Here is an 18,481-nt window from a genome sequence, read left to right as displayed (position 1 = left end):
TTAGCAATGGAGGTGAGGGCTTAGGTGTGGACTTTTTACAAAACACCTGTCAACTTTCTGTGCCTCCACTAGGGAGATTAACCACCTCAATTTGTCTTGGTGACCATTGTCACCAAAACAGGAAGGTAAAATCTTCCAAGTCTTAGTGGAACAATGGTGACAACTGTATAAGAGAGGATTTCCTCCTTAATTCTTCATGTGCCTACAGGACCAAAAGTGAAATAGACAGCCCCTCTCCTTCCCCAGTGGGACATGTGGCAAAAAAGGAAGGAAGGACTCCAGGGCTCATTAGGAGTCTTATGGCTGTAGCTAAGTATTCAGCAATCGCCTCTTACTTTTGTAGGCTTCCAATTTTTCAGCTCAGTGGTTGTAGCCAATGTATGTATTGACATAACAGTATGTATTTAAGAGTTTGTATGTGACATACATGTCAAATGCTAGGGCAGTGTAATATCTACAGACCTGCAAACAAATTACTCTTTGAGATAGTTATGCCGCGTACACACGATCAGAATTAAAGAGCATGTTCTCAATTTTTTTGTACGGAAAAACGTTCTATCAGAAATTCCGATCGTGTGTATGCAATTCCGACGCATGCTCAGATTCAACTACGAGATGGAAGCTATGGGCTACTGGGTATTGAACCTCCTTTTTCTAGTCCCGTCGTACGCGTTGTACGTCACCGCGTTCTTGACGGACGGAATTTGGTGTGACCGTGTGTATGCAGGACAGCTTGAGCAAAATCTCATCGGGAAAACCATCAGAGCTTTTTCTGACCAAAATTCTGATCGTGTGTACGCGGCATTAAAGTCTTGCAAGGCTAAGACCGAAAAAAAATATTTAATACATCTCTAGTATACATGCAGATTTCCCTCACTTCAATTAAAGAAAAATAGTCATTGCTGTGCCAGAAATATTGCGTGTTTCGAACTTCCTCTTTGACATGGCAACCTATCTCATACTTAAAGCGGGAGTCCGCCGGGACTCCGCGTTTTTTTTTTTTTTTTAAAAGCCAGCAGCTACAAATACTGCAGCTGCTGACTTTTAAAATAGTGACACTTACCTGTCCAGCGCGCCTGCGATGTCGGCACCCGAAGCCGATCTCTAGATCGTCTCTCAGGTCCTGCCGCCGCCATCTTGGGTATGGGAATCAGGAAATGGAGCCTTTCGGCTTCATTTCCCGGTTCCCTACTGCGCATGCGCGAGTTGCGCTGCGCAATAAGGACGGTCCCCGCTGCCTCTGGGATCTGTGTGTTTCCCAGCAGGCAGCAGGGCACTTGCGGAAAGGGGCGGGCACTTGCGGAAAGGGGCGTAATCTACGCCCCTTTCCACAGAGAGCTATCCCGGAAGTGGGTGCAGATACCTGTACTGTACAGGTATCTGCACCCCCCTCCCCCCTGAAAGGTGCCAATTGTGGCGCCGGAGGGGGGGAGGGTTCCGATGAGCGGAAGGTCCACTTTAGGGTGGACCTCCGCTTTAAGCACGTGATTTCAACCCTGCCTTGTCTGAAGGATAACAAAGAACACAGAATAGACAATGCCAAAATCTGCAGGGTTTTCTTGCACTTACAAAACAGATAAAACACTTTCAATTGTATATTTAGTTGACCAAAAGGGAGCAAATAAAAGCTAAAGCTGTAGTCTGACCATGTAAACCACCACTGCAAGTTCAAGTTTCTTGATGATATGTGTGGCATATCTGTTAAATATCTGTAAAAAAAATTTAAATCAAATGTATGGGCATGAAACATGTGTTAAAGTATATTAGAGGGGTATTCCTCGTGTCTAGTAAATTGTGGGTTGATAAAAAGCACAGTAAATTCATTTTTATTGTGTAGGTAGTTGTAAGGAAGATCTACATAGCTGCTTCTGATGAGGTCATGTACATTGTAGATGGCTTTGCTACTCCTATGACACGAGTTCTGAGGAATTCAGATATGTGGGCTGTAAAGCTGTACAACCTCTGCAGCCTGTAGGAGGAAGGCATTTTTCCTGAAACATGAACTCTGGAACATGTACAAATAGAAACCAGCACATAGCTGTGAATCAGGTCTGTTCCGGTTGGATGAATTTTATTATAACAGAGATGGCCATCGTTTCAACCTTGTCAACAGATTTCATTTATTTCAACACATTGCAGTGGAGTGTACCCAGTTAAAATAAACTAATCTGGAAAATGTATGCACTATTATTGCCACTAGAGGGCATCCTGTGCCATTCTTTTTTCATCAGCATTTAATGAGGGCTTGAAACTCTGTGTATAGGTATTTTCAGATAGTTTAGCATCATGTACTGAGAACCAGATTTATGTTCGATATAATATTAAATATTTTTTAATACAGTATGTATTAGAACATTGTCACTTACAAAATTAATATAGGTAGAGCGCAAAGAGAAGACAGATGTACAGACAACACAATAAGGAAATATTAGAACCCAGGTGTGTGCAACATTGCAGTAGTAGCTTGCAGCTCTCTTGGCAAATAATGTAACAATGTCTGGGTATATATTCGCTACTTTCATACTGATGTATTTTATTCAATTATATCCTGTACAAAATAAAGCAGCTTTTCTTGTCACTTTGCATAATGTTTTCTGTTGTATTTGCATTTGTATTTGTATTGTATAAACCTGCATATATAGATTATTATAAAAAGTGAATATAAAGATATAACAACTGATGGCTGGGTTTTTAGGGCTTTACTGAAACTTGTATTTCTGTCTTTTGTTCTTTAACAACTTCAAGTCCAGACCCTTTCACCCCCTTCCAGTCCAGGGCAATTTTCAGCTTTCAGCACTGTTGCACTTTGAATGACAATTGCACAGTCATGCAACACTGTACCCATATGAAATGTTTTAAAAAAAAAAATTACACAAATTTAGCTTTTTTTGGTGGTATTTAATCACCACTGGAGTTTTTTTTTCTCCTATATTGATGAAAAAAGACCAAAAATTTTGACAAAAACTTTATTTTTTGCTTGTTTTTTGTTATAAAACTTTGCAAATAACCTTTCTTCATAAAATTATGCCAAAATGTATTCTGCTACATTTTGTGGGTAAAAATAATCCAGAACAGTATATATAAGTCTGTATGAAAGTTATAAAGTCTACAAACTAAGAGATATATATCTGAAAATTGATCAGTTGAGACCATAAAATTCTGGTATGACGTAAGGCAGTGATCAGGACACTAGTATGGGGTGTGGCAGTGATCAGTATGTTTTTGTATGAGGTGTGGCAGTGATCAAGATGCTGGTATGGGTAATGGCAGTGACCAGGACACTGGTATGGGGTATGGAAATGATCAGGATGCTGGTATGTTATAGGGGATGATCAGAACACTAGTATAGGGTATGGCGGCGATCAGGATGCTAGTATGACATGTGGGCTAATCAGAACGCTAATATGAGGTATGGCGGTGATCAGGGAACTGGTATGGCGGTGATCAGGGCACTGTTATGGCATATGGCGGCGATCGGGGCACTGATATGGCGTATGGTGGTGATCAGGATGCTCATATGGCGATGAGCAGAACATTGATATAGTGTATTGTGGTTTTTTTTTTTTTCTTTTTCATACATCATGGGACACAGACTCAGGCTAATATTCATTACCTGCTGGGTTATACATCATTAGATGAATGGACACTGGGAGACCAAAGGTCTTCAGACAGGAAGTGATCCCCTACATAACCCCTCCCATACGGGAAGTACTTACATTTTTATACCGGTGTCTACAAGGTGGATGGCACAGTTTGTTTGAGCTCTCTGAGCTCCAGATCTCTAGTCCCACAAACGGTTCCAAAAATTAATCAAGGGATTGACCGATCGCATCCATTTGACACAGGCTTTTATACTTAGATAAATGGTACCCGAGCCTTGCAAAGAAGAATCAAGATCTTGCAAGGTTTTCCCTGTAATGTGGCCTCCGGGCACTGGACCCTGCGGAGTAGAAATCCTGGACACTACAGTGCTAAGGCATTTCCTGCAGGGTGCTGTACAGGTCCAAGGGAGTGGATCCTAAACATGAAAGGGTACCCAATCCTTTAAGGTCCAAGTGACAGGAACCCGCTGTGAAGGGTGAATATTGGGCCCATAGTTTTCTAAGTGACCCTGCTCTTGGATGGGTAGGTGAAACCCCTTTATTTTATTATTGTGGGGTGTCCCAGTGATTGTAACAATCAGTCAAGCCAGCTAAAGGCTGGAAACCTGTGTGCGGTGACAATACGGGGGAGTTCTGGGCTAGTTGTGGATGTTTGCAAAGTGTACTTTTTTGCTTGTGTCTGGCTGTTTTTTACCTGTACGATGGCGCATGATGGTGCGTCATTTCGCCTTGGTTCGCCATGGCACACGTGTGTTAGTAAAAGATCACCGCTGGGCTCAGCAGTTTGTTTTCTTGGTGGCCACGCCCCCGCTCGCCGGGACCACGCACATGCATGTACACGCACGCATAGAACGTTTTGGCGCACATCCAGCTTATTTAGGTCACCAGGTGTTGCTTGGCAGGCTAAAGGTGCTTAGCAAGATTGTTCCATAGGGGCTAGGTGAACCCTATTAAAGGGTCTGCCTTCTGAGGTGTTTGATAACTACACCCAAGTACTCTTTGTTTGCGGCATTGAATGTCTTCCAAAAAGAGGAGTGGGACTAACACCATAGGGAAGGGCACACCTATGTCATCAGAATTTCCTGATTAGCCTTGTTGCATCCCCAGAAGGACCAGAGGCTCCCAGGCAATATGAGCCGCTGTGCCTACAGTCAACACTGCTGCTTCACCCTTTATCGGTAAGGATGAACTGTCCTTAGCCCTAGCGGGGTTAGAGCACAGGATTGCTGGCATGGTTGCCTCCATCCCGCAGGGTGGAAGGAAGCGTGACAGATCCCCCCTCCCCGGAGTCTCCTAGTCTGGAACAGGAATGGGTTAACGATGGGGAAGAGCTTAATGCTCAGGATTCAGTGGCGTGCCCAGGAGATGAGTCTGCCTCAGAGCAATCTGGACAAGAAGATATCCACTCGATGTCTGTCTCTGTCGCAGAGGCTTTTGATCTTGACTCTGACCAAAATGGTTAGTTCTGCCTTTAAGGTGCTTCTTGCAGAGATGACTGAGTCCCCCTGGTCCTCTGAGATCTCTGAGACCTTTTCAGGTCGCACAGAAGTTCCCTCTACACCCCCTGTTGGAACAGGCAGTGTATGCTTATTGGGAACATTCTGACAGGACTTTTTTGCCTCCTAAAAGGTTTTCCCTTTTATAGCCCATAGATGAAAAGTTTGTTAAAAAATGGAGCATGCCAGTCGTAGATGCAGCAGCCTCTTCCTTAAACAAGAACTTAACTTGTCCAGTAGATAATGAGCAGGGCTTGAAAGACCCTGTTGACAAGAAATTGGAGTTATTATTAAAGGCTTCCTTTTCTTTGACCAGTTCAGTTATTCAGCCAGCTGTTGCAGCAATTGGTATTTGCCAGTCCGTAAAGAATCAGGTCAAACGGCTGAAGAGGCCTAACCAGGAGGATGATATGCCTGAAAGTATGACAGATATTCCTCGAGCACTGTGTGTTTTGCTGCTGATGCTTTAAAGGATTCAATACAGCAGGTTTCTCATCTGGGTCTCTTGTCTGTTTATATGTGCATACTTTTATGGCTTAAGAACTGGTCAGCCGAGCTTCCTTGTAAAAAGTTATTGGCAGGTTTCCCGTTTCATGGGGAATGTTTATTCGGTGATCACTTGGACAAAAGGTTTCCATAAGGAAGAGTTCTCTACTTCGCCAACATTGGGGGTGGCCAGAGGTCGACCTACTGGCATCCAGGTTCAACAAGCTACAGCAGTTGTGTGTCTCGAACAAGAGATCCACTGGCAATTGGAGCAGATGCTCTGATAGTTCCATGAAGCCAGTACTCCCTGGTTTATGCTTTCCCTCCAATCTCTCTCCTTCCATATTTATTGAGCAGGATTCATAGAGAGGGGGTTCCAGTCATTCTGGTGGCACCAGCCTGGTCCAGAAGGCCTTGATTCCCAGAGATTGAGACTGACAATAGATGGGCCATGGATGCCCAGATCTACTGTCTGAAGGTCCTATATTCTACCCCAATTTACAAAAAAAAAGCTGTCACTAGGAAGATTTATCATAAGGTCTGGAAGATTATATTGCTTGATGTGAAGCCAGAAAATTGCATCCTTGGAAATATAGTTTCATAGTTAGTATGGTTGAATAAAGACACCAGTCCAACCTGAGTGAGTGTTTACAATTGTCCCTATCCCTGTACATTGCACACTGTCATCGGTCCCTACCCTCAAGGAGCCACAATTCAAGGTCCCCATTTATATACTAGGGCTAATTTTGGACAGAAGCCAATTAGCCTACCTGCCTGTCTTTGGATTGTGGGAGGAAACCAGAGTGCCTGGAGGAAACCCACGCAGACATAGGGAGAACATGCAAACTTCAGGCAGGTGGTGTCCTGGTTGGGATTTGAACCAGCGACCCTTCTTACTGCTAGGTGAGAGTGCTAACCACTACACCACTGTGTGATTGGGAGAATTCTCTCTTTTCTACAGTCAGCTGTGGAAATCAAATTGGCTTTGAGTACAATCAGAGGTCAGGTTTCAGACCTATCATTATTCTTCCAAAGGTCTTTAGCCTCCCATTCACTGTTTCGAACCTTTATACAAGGGGTAACTCACTTGCTTCCCCCATTAGGTCCCCTATGTGTCCTTGGTGCTGTCTGTGTTACAAAAACAACCATTTGAACCTATTAAGGAAATTCCGTTAGACTTGCTGTCACGCAAGCTAGCCTTCCTGATAGCTATCACCTCGGCTAGATGGGTGTCGGAGTTGGCAGGGAACCATAGTTGATCCTTCACCACGACCGAGTCGTGTTTATGACCTGTTCCATCCTTTTTTCCAAAAGTGGTGTCGGCCTTTCATTTAACTCAGGACATTATTTTGCCTTCTTTTTTCTCCCAGCGTTGTTCAGCAGAAGAGAGATGACTGCATTCTTTGGACTTTGTCTGGACAGCCAAGGTTTATTTTTCTAGATTATTTTTATTTTTTTTACCAAAAGGACCCAAGAAGGGGCAGGCAGCTTTCAAAGCTACCATTGCCAATTGGGTCCTTCAATTGGTCATTCAGGCCTACGGTCTGAAACATAAAGCCCATCCCTGTAGGATGAGAGCTCTTTCTACCAGGGGTGTAGGAACCTCCTGGGGTTTTCACCATCAGGTATCTGTGGCTCAGATTTCTAAGGCTGCTACCTGGTCTTCAGTGCATATGTTCACAAAATTGTATCAAGATCTTCGAGCAGCCGAGGAGTCTATTGTGGGCTGCCGTATAAGTTCTGATGGCTATTTGGCAGGGTGTCTCCCTCCCCTCAAGGCTATTGCTCTGGGGCATCCCAGCAGGTAATGAATATTAGCCTGACTGTGTCCCATGATGCATGAAAAATAAAATAGGATTTTTACGTCATACTTACCTGTAAAATCCTTTTCTTTGAGTACATCATTGGACACCGAGATCCCCCCCCCCCCTTTTTTTTGAGGATTTGGTGCTTGCTACAAAGTCCACTAAATAATATTCCTGTAAATACAAAAAAGGGTAAATGTGCAATGAATTACCCACATAAATCAGTTAATGTCATACAAGCCATATAAAAAATTATCTTCCACTTTTGTTGTGCAAAATAATCTGTTGTAACATTGAGTACGATGTTCACCAAACCTTGTAGGCACATGCTCGCCTTAAAATGGACCTTCGCCCTCCCCCTACCACCCCCCGTTTTATTTTTGTTGTTTTGTTTTTTCTTTGTCTTTTTTTTTTTTTTTTAACCAATGCATACCGGGTGGAATTTTCTGCATGGTCCAGATGACCATCCACCCAGCATTGTTCTGCTTGGATCCTCTTGTCATCAGACGTCATTTTGTTATGTGCTACCATGCAATGACCTCATTGAAAGGCCCACCGGCTTTTCCAGGTTCAGCCGGCGGGCCTGGCAATTACGCACCGCTAGGCCTGTCCCTCTCCTTTCTGAATGAAAGACTAGGCCCCTTTCACACAGGTGCACTAATCGTTCTGCCTTTCAGTTTTTCAGGGGGACCCGACCGGACAATTCATTACCCTCTATGGGAGCGGTGGATGTACACCCCCCAAAATCTGATCTGATCCTATCCACTAAAAACCGACGGATGGGATCCAGATCTGTTCCCCATCTGTCTGGCGCATTAGATCCCAAAGCTCTCCTCTGGACTCCAATGCAGCCGATTAGAAAAACAGATCGGCCTGGTTGGGTGCTTTCCTGGCCATTAAAGAGGAAGTAAACCCTGATGAGTTTACTTCCTCTTTGATTCCCTGCAAAGGTAAAGCATAATGGACTACTATGCATCGCATAGTAGTCAATTATGTGTCATTTACCTGACACAGGAGCCAGCGAAGTCACCGCTGTCCCCTGTAGTCCGGAGCATCCATCTTCTCTGTGGGTCTCGCTGCTCCGCCGCTGTCATTCGACGAAGCCGCAATGACGTCACTCCCGCGCATGCGCACAGGAGCCGCCAATCGCGGCATATCACTGTTGACAGAGGCACACTCAGTGCGCCTGTGCGCCGCTGTCTACGGGGCATGCACCGTAGACGGCGGGGCCTGTATTTTGGCAAATATTGTATACACCGCTCCTAAACCGCTCCAAAGATGCTGCTTGCAGGACTTTTTCTAACATCCTGCAAGCGTACCACCCCAGTGTGAAAACACTCATGTGTTCACACTGGGGCTGCAGGGGAGCCATTTTTCAGACGCTTAACCGGCGCTATTTTTAGCCCTTTAGCGCCTGAAAAACGCCTCCAGTGTGACTGATACTGCTACTAATTTACTTTTTTATATATATATATATATCCTACCTAAAGTATACTGGCCTTGACCTTTGATCCTGACCTTAACACTGACCTAGATCAAACTTTGATTTTTTTATTTTTTTTGTTTTTTAAAGTTTTCATTTATTTATTTGCGCACACTTGTTTACACTTTGCATCTTTCTCTCCTTGCCAGATGAGAAATGTATATTGCTCTCCATTTCTAAGAGTAATTACAGAGGCCGGCATTACAGTGATTGATCTTTTTAGATGTGTTGTGAATAAACATTGATGTTTATTAAGATATAATGACACTGTTTAGTCTCTCTATGTACCTGGAAAAATTGGATCAATATTAAAACATAGAATAGTATCAAAGTATATAAAACGATCATACATATAACCGTCAAAGATGGATAGGACATGTATAGTCATAATAAATGAGTCCTCACAGATTATTATACACTGAAGCAATAAGCTAGATAACCCCTTTTCATATAAGTCATTGGGGTAAATGTACTAAAACTGGAGCACGCAGAATCTGGTGCAGGTTCCAATCAGTTTCTAATTTCAGCTTGTTTAATCCGCTTTGGCAATAAAACTTGGAAGCTACCTGGTTTCTATGCAGAGCTGCACCGGATTTTACACTCTCCAGCCTTAGTGAATAACCCCTAGTGTGTTTCACGGCACAAGGCCGCTTCTTCAGGACAAGACGGTACAGTAGGAATACACTAAATATAAATGAAAAACACACAAAAAATTGTGTACATTTAGGGAATGTGACTTCTGTTGTGAAAACGCTTAGTTTAGTTTTGTGGCGCATATGATATTTCAGTATTGAGATTTGTAATGACTATTTCTATTTTTTTTTCTTTGTAGCTGTCTAGCTTTACCGATCATCTAATCAAAGCTGTGCAAGAAGCACACAAGATAAATCCCGTGCCAGGCCGAGCCAATGGAGCCCTCGTTCTAAACCAGCCTCTTTTAATTGAGACATATGTTGGCTTGACATCCTTCATTGGAAATCGCAACAAGCTTGGTTATTCACTTGCGAGAGGCAGTGTTGGTTTTTAAGTACATTTAGTATAAATGTATATTTTTTTCATACATCAGAAATGTTCTCTCTGCTTCCTGTTTTTTTTTTTTTTGTTTATTATTATTTTATTAAACATAATACCTAATTTAATTTTTGTGTTTTAAGTGAACCTGTCAGAATAAAAATATGGAAGCCACCATTGCTGACTTATTTTTGAAGGCACAAAATACATATTTCATTACTTGTTTACCCAAAAAGATATGCATTTTGGGAGATCTAATCAGATGTATATTGGGTTTGGGACATTGAATCACTAGGTAGTGAACAAGGAGAGTAATACTGGAGCTTGCCAAATAGGCAAATTCCATATTTCTATCCGGACAGGTTCCATTTAAACTTCAGATGGAATAAACTATAACTACTGCAATGTATACAGGAGTGTAAAAAAAAAAATCCATTGAACTGTTTGAGGAATTGGCCTCTAATGCTTTGCATGTATTTTATTCATGTATGTTTGCACTTACACCTGTATCTGTAATCAGCATCTGTATTAGTGATATATAAGTGCATAGAATGACCAAACAATAATGCATGTAAGCTCATTGAAAGAAGCAGTGCATAGGGCAAACCTGATGTGCACACGACCAATCGGTATGCTGCTTGCTGTAGTACTTTTGGTGAAAGAAGAATTCTAACTAGTTGACCTGGGTTGCTGCCCATTACACATTGAAGTATGCTTTGTATGAAATGTATATTTTATACCTACAGTTCCTATTAATGTTAATAAACATATGTCAGTCAAAATTAAAGATTTCTATTTACTTGGTATCCTTGTTTCATTTTTTTTTGTCAATATTGATGTATGAGTATAGTCAATACTTATTGCCAAATAACATTATTTTATATCATTTTTTTTTTTCAATTATACAGCACGTACTCCATTCCGTTTCTCTCTGGGGCGAACCTTTCGTTTTTCAGGTGGCCATTGGGTCACAATACATAGAATTGTCACTCACCTAGTTTTACCATTAACCGCTTCAGCCCCCCAAGATTTGGCTGCTCAATGACCAGGCCATTTTTTGCTATTCGGCACTGCATTGATTTAACTAACAATTGCGCGGTTGTGCGATGCTGTACCCAAACAAAATTGACATGCTTTTCTCCCACAAATAGAGCTTTTTTTTTGGTGGTATTTGATCGCCTCTGCGGTTTTTATTTTTTGAGCTATAAACAAAAGAAGAGTGACAAGTTTGAAAGAAACACTTTTACTTTTTGCTATAATAAATATACCAACAATTGTTTTCCTCAATTTAGGCTGATATGTATTTTTCTACATATTTTTGGTAAAAAAAAACACAATAAGCATATAATATTTGGTCTGGGCAAAAGTTTTATAGCGTCTACAAAATAGGGGATAGATCTATGGCATTTTTATGGTAAAATTTGTGATTTTTATCAGGACTGCGACATGGCAGACACTTTTGACACATTTTTGAAACCACTGACAATTATACAGCTATCAGTGCTCTATAAATGCACTGATTACTGTGTAAATGTCACTGGCAGGGAAGGGGTTAACACTAGGGGGCGCTCAGGGGGTTAACTGTGTTCCCTATGTGTGTTTCTAACTGTGGGGGAATGTGGCTGACTAGAGGAGGAGACCAATCGTTGCTCCTACTTAGCAGGAACACACAATCCTTCTCCTCTCCCATGAGAGAGATCGGTGTTCTTGCATAGTATGAACACACGATCAGTCTCCTCTCCCCTGAAAGAATTGAGATCTGTGTGTTTACACACACAGATCCCGGTTCTCGCTCTGTCACAAGCAAACGCGGGAGCCAGGTGGTCATCACGCCCACTGTGCACTCGCATCAGGGTCGGGCACACGCTGCGTGCGCACCCCTAGTGGCCAAAAGGCGAAGCAATGTAAGGTAATGTAGCCCAGCCATGCCATTCTGCTGCAGTAAAACTGCGGTGGCTGGTCGGCAAGAAATTAAAGTCCCAGGCATGAAGAGCTAAGGCGATCACTGGCCTTGCTACCTAGTGAGCCAATAACCTTGATTAGTCTTGCCATTCGTACTTCACTCTGGTACATGCTTATTTTAGGTCAGTAGCCAACTAGGCATTGAAGCCAGCATCAGGATGAAAGGCTTGGTTGGTTTCTGTACCTTTAAAACAGGCCAGCAGTGACCGCTACCTTATTTCTACCCTCACTGGTTCACTTTAATACAAATTAATTAAAGTTATTTATGACATTCAATAAGATAGAAGTGTTATCCACTCCAACATTCAGCTGGATTCTGTTATTTTTGTGCAAATTAATAATTGAAAGCAAACTTTTTTTTCATTATGACCACCTTTTTTACTAAAATTACTTAGGTTTATTACAGATCAGCCTTATCCAAAAAACAGCTTTTGTTTTTAAGTGCAGTAACCCATAGCAACTTATCAGTATCATTTTTTATTAGTCTGACTTCAGCAGACTGAACTTGCAGAATTAGCTCTTGGATAAGTGCATCTATTTTTTTTTTTGCTTTCCAATGTATGGAGCAGGAATGAAAATTCTATTCGCTTCCAAACTTGTGAAACATCTCAAAGGATAATTTCACCTTTGGGAACATGTTACATGAGCCACTGGTTTTTATAGTGGAACGTGTAACATGTTTTCACACCTGTAGCAGCTCGGCGTTCCTCTCTGTCCCTGTGACAGCAGTATGGGGAGAAGTTTCCCGTATAAACTGTCACTTTTTGAAAAGAACGCAGCCGTTTTGGGCTCCGCCCATGCGGCCACATCATTCATTCACAGAGCTATGTGGATGAATTAACTACAACTACTGACATCCTTTCTGGCTGTTGGCTTGTAGTTCTCTTCCTGGGAAACTGCCTGCCTGTATTATGTATGAGCAGACACACTGACAGTCTGCAGGAGATCTGTTGTTCGTGGGTGCAATGCTTTTCAGGCTCCTAAAAAGAAAAATGGTAAACTCGCTTTTTTTTTTACGCGCACAAAAATATGCAAAAATCAGGGGTCTCCAAACTTTCTATATAAAGGGCCATGTTTACTGTCCTTCAAACTTTGGGGGGCATGTGGCCAGTAGATAATGTGCTGAAATCAGTGGGAGTAAATAATGCACCATCTTTGGTATTAGGAGGAGGAATAGTGCTCTATCGTTGGTGCCAGAGGGAGGAATAGTGACCAGTTGTTTAAATCAGTGGAATAGTGCCCCATCTTTGGTGTCAGTGATAGGAATGGTGCCCCACTGTTGGTGTCAGTGGCAGGAATAGTGCCCCAAGGGCCAGATAAAGGCAAGCAAAGGGCAGCATCTGGCCCATGGGCCACAGTTTAGAGGCCACTGCTTTAAATGATCCTATAGGAATACACATGTAGTTAAAATCAAAGGGCAAAGAGAATTTTATTAAAGGGGTTGTAAAGGTTCAGGTTTTAAAAAAAAAATGTCATACATACCTCCGCTGTGCAGTTGGTTATGCACAGAATGGCCTCGATCCTCCTCTTCTGGGGTCCCTCAGCAGTGCCCCTGGCTCCTCCTCTTGTCCAGTGTCCCGTTGGAGAACCACTCTCCTACGGGACACTCGACAAGAGGAGGAGCCGGACACCCGTGCGGGCACACTCCCGTGTCCTGCTGCATCTGTTGACACAGACAGCAAGACTCGGCTCCGCCAGCAAGGCGCCCGCATCATTGGATTTTATTGACAGCAGTGGGAGCCAATGACTGCGCTGTTATCAATCTATCCAATCTGGACATGAGACACAGGCCGGAGCTAGAGCTGGAAATTATGGGGCTCAGGTAAGTATAAAGGGGGCTCGGGGGCGCTGCTGCAGTAAAGAAGGTATTTTGCCTTAACCACTTCAGGACCGCCGTATTGCCAATGTGCGTCAACACAATGGCACAGGCAGGCACAATCACGTAGATGTACGTGATTGCCTTCCAGCGGGTGGGGGGTCCGATCGGACCCCCTCCCGCTGGTTACGGCGGTCCGGTTCGCTCCAGGAGCGCTCCGTGATGAGGGGATGGCCGTTGGTTTTCGGCCACCCCCTCTGGATCGCTCCTGGCCAATGAGAAGCTTCCTCCCACTGTGTATTGTTTACACAGGAAGGAGGAAGTGATGTCATTCTCCTCGGGGCGGTCTTTTTGACCGGACTACGAGGAGAAGACTAATAGTAAGTGTGCACCAACACTACACTGACATGTAGGTACACACAGGCACACAAACCCTCGCCCCCCGATCCCCCCCAGTCACAGTGTCACTGATTGCATTGATCATTTCTTTACTGATCAATGCATTCAGTGTCAGTTGTGACAGTAAAAACTGTCAGGACAGTTAGTGTTAGGTCCAGGGTAGCCCCCTATCACCCCCCAATAAAGATTTAACCCCCTGATTGCCCCTAGAGTTAACCCTTTCACCCCCTTTTGCCAGTGTCACTAAGCAATCATTTTTCTGATCGCTGCATGTGTCGCTAGGTAGCTAGTTATTTTTTAGGTTCACCGCCAGGTTTTTATATCGCTAGGTACCCCGATATACTACCCAATAATGGTTTTAACCCCCTGATTGCCGCTAGTTAACCCTTTCACCCCCTTTTGCCAGTGTCACTAAGCGATCGTTTTTCTGATCGCTGCATTAGTGTCGCTACAGTCGCTAGGTAGCTAGTTATTTTTTTAGGTTCACCGCCAGGTTTTTATAGCGCTAGGTACCCCGATATACTACCCAATAATGGTTTTAACCCCCTGATTGCTGCTAGTTAACCCTTTCACCAGCGATCACAGTATAAGTGTCACTGGTGACGCTGGTTAGCCAGTTAGTTATTTAGGTTCCCCGTCAGGTTTTTATATAGCGCCAGGGACCCCCATATACTACCTAATAAAAATTTGAACCGTATAAGTGTTACGGGTGACTCTGGTTAGTTTGTTTTTTATAGCATCAGGGCACCCACCATTTATTACCCAATAAAGGTTTAACCCCCTGATCACCCGGCGGGTGATATCAATTAGGTTTTAGGGTCAGGGTCTGCGTCGCCCCAGGCAGCGCTAGGTTAGTGCCAGTACCGCTAACACCCACACGCAAAGCATACACCTCCCGTAGTGGTATAGAATCTGAACAGATCAATATCTGATCTGATAAGATCTATACTAGCGTCCCCAGCAGTTTAGCGTTCCAAAAAAACGCATTGTTAGCGGGATCAGCCCAAATACCTGCTAGCACCTGCGTTTTGCCCCTCTGCCCAGCCCACCCAAGTGCAGTATCGATCGATCACTGTCACTTACAAAACACTAAACACATAACTGCAGCGATCGCAGAGTCAGGCCTGATCCCTGCCATCGCTAACAGGTTTTTTGGTAGCATTTTATATTCAAATCCGGAAGGCAGTGCTTGGTTTTCGGGGTCCCGTACGTGGCTAGGCTCCCAAAAAGTCCCCCACATGTGGTATCCCCGTACTCGGGAGAAGCAGCAGAATTTATTTTGGGGTGTAATTTGACTTCTGCCCATAGCATGTGTGAGCAATATATCATTTAGTGACAACTTTGTGCAAAAAAAAAAAAAGTTTGTAATATTCCCGCAACTTTTGGCAAAATATAAAATATTCCATGGACTCAACATGCCTCTCAGTAAATAGCTTGGGGTGTCTACTTTCCAAAATGGGGTCATTTGGGGGGGTTTTGTGCTATTTTGGCATTTTATGGCCTTCGAAACTGTGATAGGTAGTGAGGAGTTAAATCAAAAATTTGCACCCTTAGAAATCCTGAAGGTGGTGATTGGTTTTCGGGGTGCCGTGCGCGACTAGACTCCCAAAAAGTCCCACACATGTGGTATCCCCGTACTCAGGAGAAGCAGCAGAATGTATTTTGGGGTGTCATTTCACATATGCCCATAGCATGTGTGAGCAATATATCATTAAGTGACAACTTGGTGCAAAAAAAAAAAAGTTTGTAATATTCCCGCAACTTGTGGCAAAATATAAAATATTCCATGGACTCAACATGCCTCTCAGTAAATAGCTTGGGGTGTCTACTTTCCAAAATGGGGTCATTTGGGGGGGTTTTGTGCTATTTTGGCATTTTATGGCCTTCGAAACTGTGATAGGTAGTGAGGAGTTAAATCAAAAATTTGCACCCTTAGAAATCCTGAAGGTGGTGATTGGTTTTCGGGGTGCCGTGCGCGACTAGACTCCCAAAAAGTCCCACACATGTGGTATCCCCGTACTCAGGAGAAGCAGCAGAATGTATTTTGGGGTGTCATTTCACATATGCCCATAGCATGTGTGAGCAATATATCATTAAGTGACAACTTGGTGCAAAAAAAAAAAAGTTTGTAATATTCCCGCAACTTGTGGCAAAATATAAAATATTCCATGGACTCAACATGCCTCTCAGTAAATAGCTTGGGGTGTCTACTTTCCAAAATGGGGTCATTTGGGGGGGTTTTGTGCTATTTTGGCATTTTATGGCCTTCGAAACTGTGATAGGTAGTGAGGAGTTAAATCAAAAATTTGCACCCTTAGAAATCCTGAAGGTGGTGATTGGTTTTCGGGGTGCCGTGCGCGACTAGACTCCCAAAAAGTCCCACACATGTGGTATCCCCGTACTCAGGAGAAGCAGCAGAATGTATTTTGGGGTGTCATTTCACATATGCCCATAGCATGTGTGAGCAATATATCATTTAGTGACAACTTGGTGCAAAAAAAAAAAAAGTTTGTAATATTCCCGCAACTTGTGGCAAAATATAAAATATTCCATGGACTCAACATGCCTCTCAGTAAATAGCTTGGGGTGTCTACTTTCCAAAATGGGGTCATTTTGGGGGGTTTTGTGCTATTTTGGCATTTTATGGCCTTCGAAACTGTGATGGGTAGTGAGGAGTTAAATCAAAAATTTGCACCCTTAGAAATCCTGAAGGTGGTGATTGGTTTTCGGGGTGCCGTGCGCGACTAGACTCCCAAAAACTCCCACACATGTGGTATCCCCATACTCGGGAGAAGTAGCGGAATATATTTTGGGGTGCAATTCCACATATAACCATGGCATGTGTGAGCAATATATCATTTAGTGACAACTTTTTGTAAAAAAATTTTTTTTTTTTTTTTTTTGTCATTATTCAATCCCTTAGGACAAAAAAATAAATATTCAATGGGCTCAACATACCCATCAGCAATTTCCTTGGGGTGTCTACTTTCCAAAATGGGGTCATTTGGGGGGGGGATTTGTACTGCCCTGCCATTTTAGCACCTCAAGAAATGAGATCGGCAGTCATAAATTAAAAGCTGTGTAAATTCCAGAAAATGTACTCTAGTTTGTAGACGCTATAACTTTTGCGCAAACCAAAAAATATACGCTTATTGACATTTTTTTTACTAAAGACATGTGGCTGAATAAATTTTGCCCTCAATGTATGACTAAAATTTAGTTTATTAGATTTTTCTTATAACAAAAAGAAGAAAATATCTTTTTTTTTCAAAATTTTCGCTCTTTTTCCATTTATATCGCAAAAAAAAAAAATCGCAGAGGCAATCAAATACCATCAAAAGAAAGCTCTATTTGTGGGAAGAAAAGGACGCAAATTTCGTTTGGGTGCAATATTGCATGACCGCGCAATTACCAGTTAAAACAGCGCAGTGAGAAATTGCAAAAAGACCTCTGGTCCTTAAGGTGTTTATTGGTCCGGAGCTGAAGTGGTTAATGCATAGAATGCATTAAGGTGAAAAACGCTGAGGGTTTACAACCCCTTTAATTGGGAGGATTTGCAGTTAGGTTCCAAAAGTGCTGTAACTCATACAGTATATATGGAAAGTCCATGTCTACTATTAAATATGTATGTTTTGTTTACCCCCTCAAATGTATTTTAATGTGTATCTAAGGCTCAATTCACACTAGTACGACCTGTCATGTGACTTGCGACACATAAAGTCACATGACAAGTTGAAACTCATTTATTTCGAAGACACCTGTTCCAATCTATGCAACTAAAGTTGTTGCATCTTTAAAAAAAAAAGTCTCCTGCACTACTTTGATGCAATTTTCCTGCAAAAGTCATAGAGTGTAATAAGTCACATTTAAGTTGCATGAAAGTCGCACTGGCAATCATGCCTCTTTAAGAGTCTCACTAGTGTGAATCGAGCCTAAAGCCCAAACCTTTTTTTTTTTTTAATATGGATAGATTGTAGAGCTGTCTATAGGGAAATTGCCCCTCAATTTAAGGAGATTTTCTCCCACTCCCCTGTTTTGTCTCTAGAACAGGGATTGAACGAAAATCTATTTAATGGAACACAGCAAATATACCCTGACAGGAGGCAAGATTACCTACTCTATCCATTAATTAAAAGTATTATTATTTTATACTGTGTTGTATGTCCTTATTTGTATTTAAATTGCATGCTGTCACAATTTTTGTTTATGCCATATGCTGTTCCTCAGGACTCTATTCCTTATTCTTGAATTAAAGCAGCTACAAAATTAGTAAAAATAAAGGAGTATGCTTAATAGAATTGTAATTATTATACAATTAAAATTAATCTTAGGGCCGGTTCACGCCTGAATCGCACAGGAACATGGTTCTGCAATTCTTGTGCAACTTTCAGTCTATTCATTTAAATGGGTTAAAATCGCAC

The 18,481-nt window shown here is 42.5% G+C and overlaps 1 protein-coding gene across 1 annotated transcript in view; it reads left to right on the top strand.

Annotated features, from left to right (window-relative positions):
• Nucleotides 1–10,689, top strand: part of TPRG1 (tumor protein p63 regulated 1) — a 137,298-nt gene extending 126,609 nt beyond the window's left edge. Inside the window, exon 6 of the mRNA XM_077487556.1 lies at nucleotides 9,705–10,689. Coding sequence (XP_077343682.1) covers nucleotides 9,705–9,899 — 195 coding nt within the window. The 3' untranslated portion in view covers nucleotides 9,900–10,689. The remainder of the gene's footprint in view (nucleotides 1–9,704) is intronic.
• Nucleotides 10,690–18,481: the final 7,792 nt, after the last annotated feature.

This window comes from Lithobates pipiens, unplaced genomic scaffold (assembly GCF_037356315.1).
Source record: "Lithobates pipiens isolate NorthernLeopardFrog02 unplaced genomic scaffold, aLitPip1_a1.2 Scaffold_18, whole genome shotgun sequence".
NCBI lineage: Eukaryota > Metazoa > Chordata > Amphibia > Anura > Ranidae > Lithobates > Lithobates pipiens.
The sequence above is the reverse complement of the archived record's forward strand: the minus strand, read 5'-3'. Positions and strand labels throughout refer to the sequence as shown.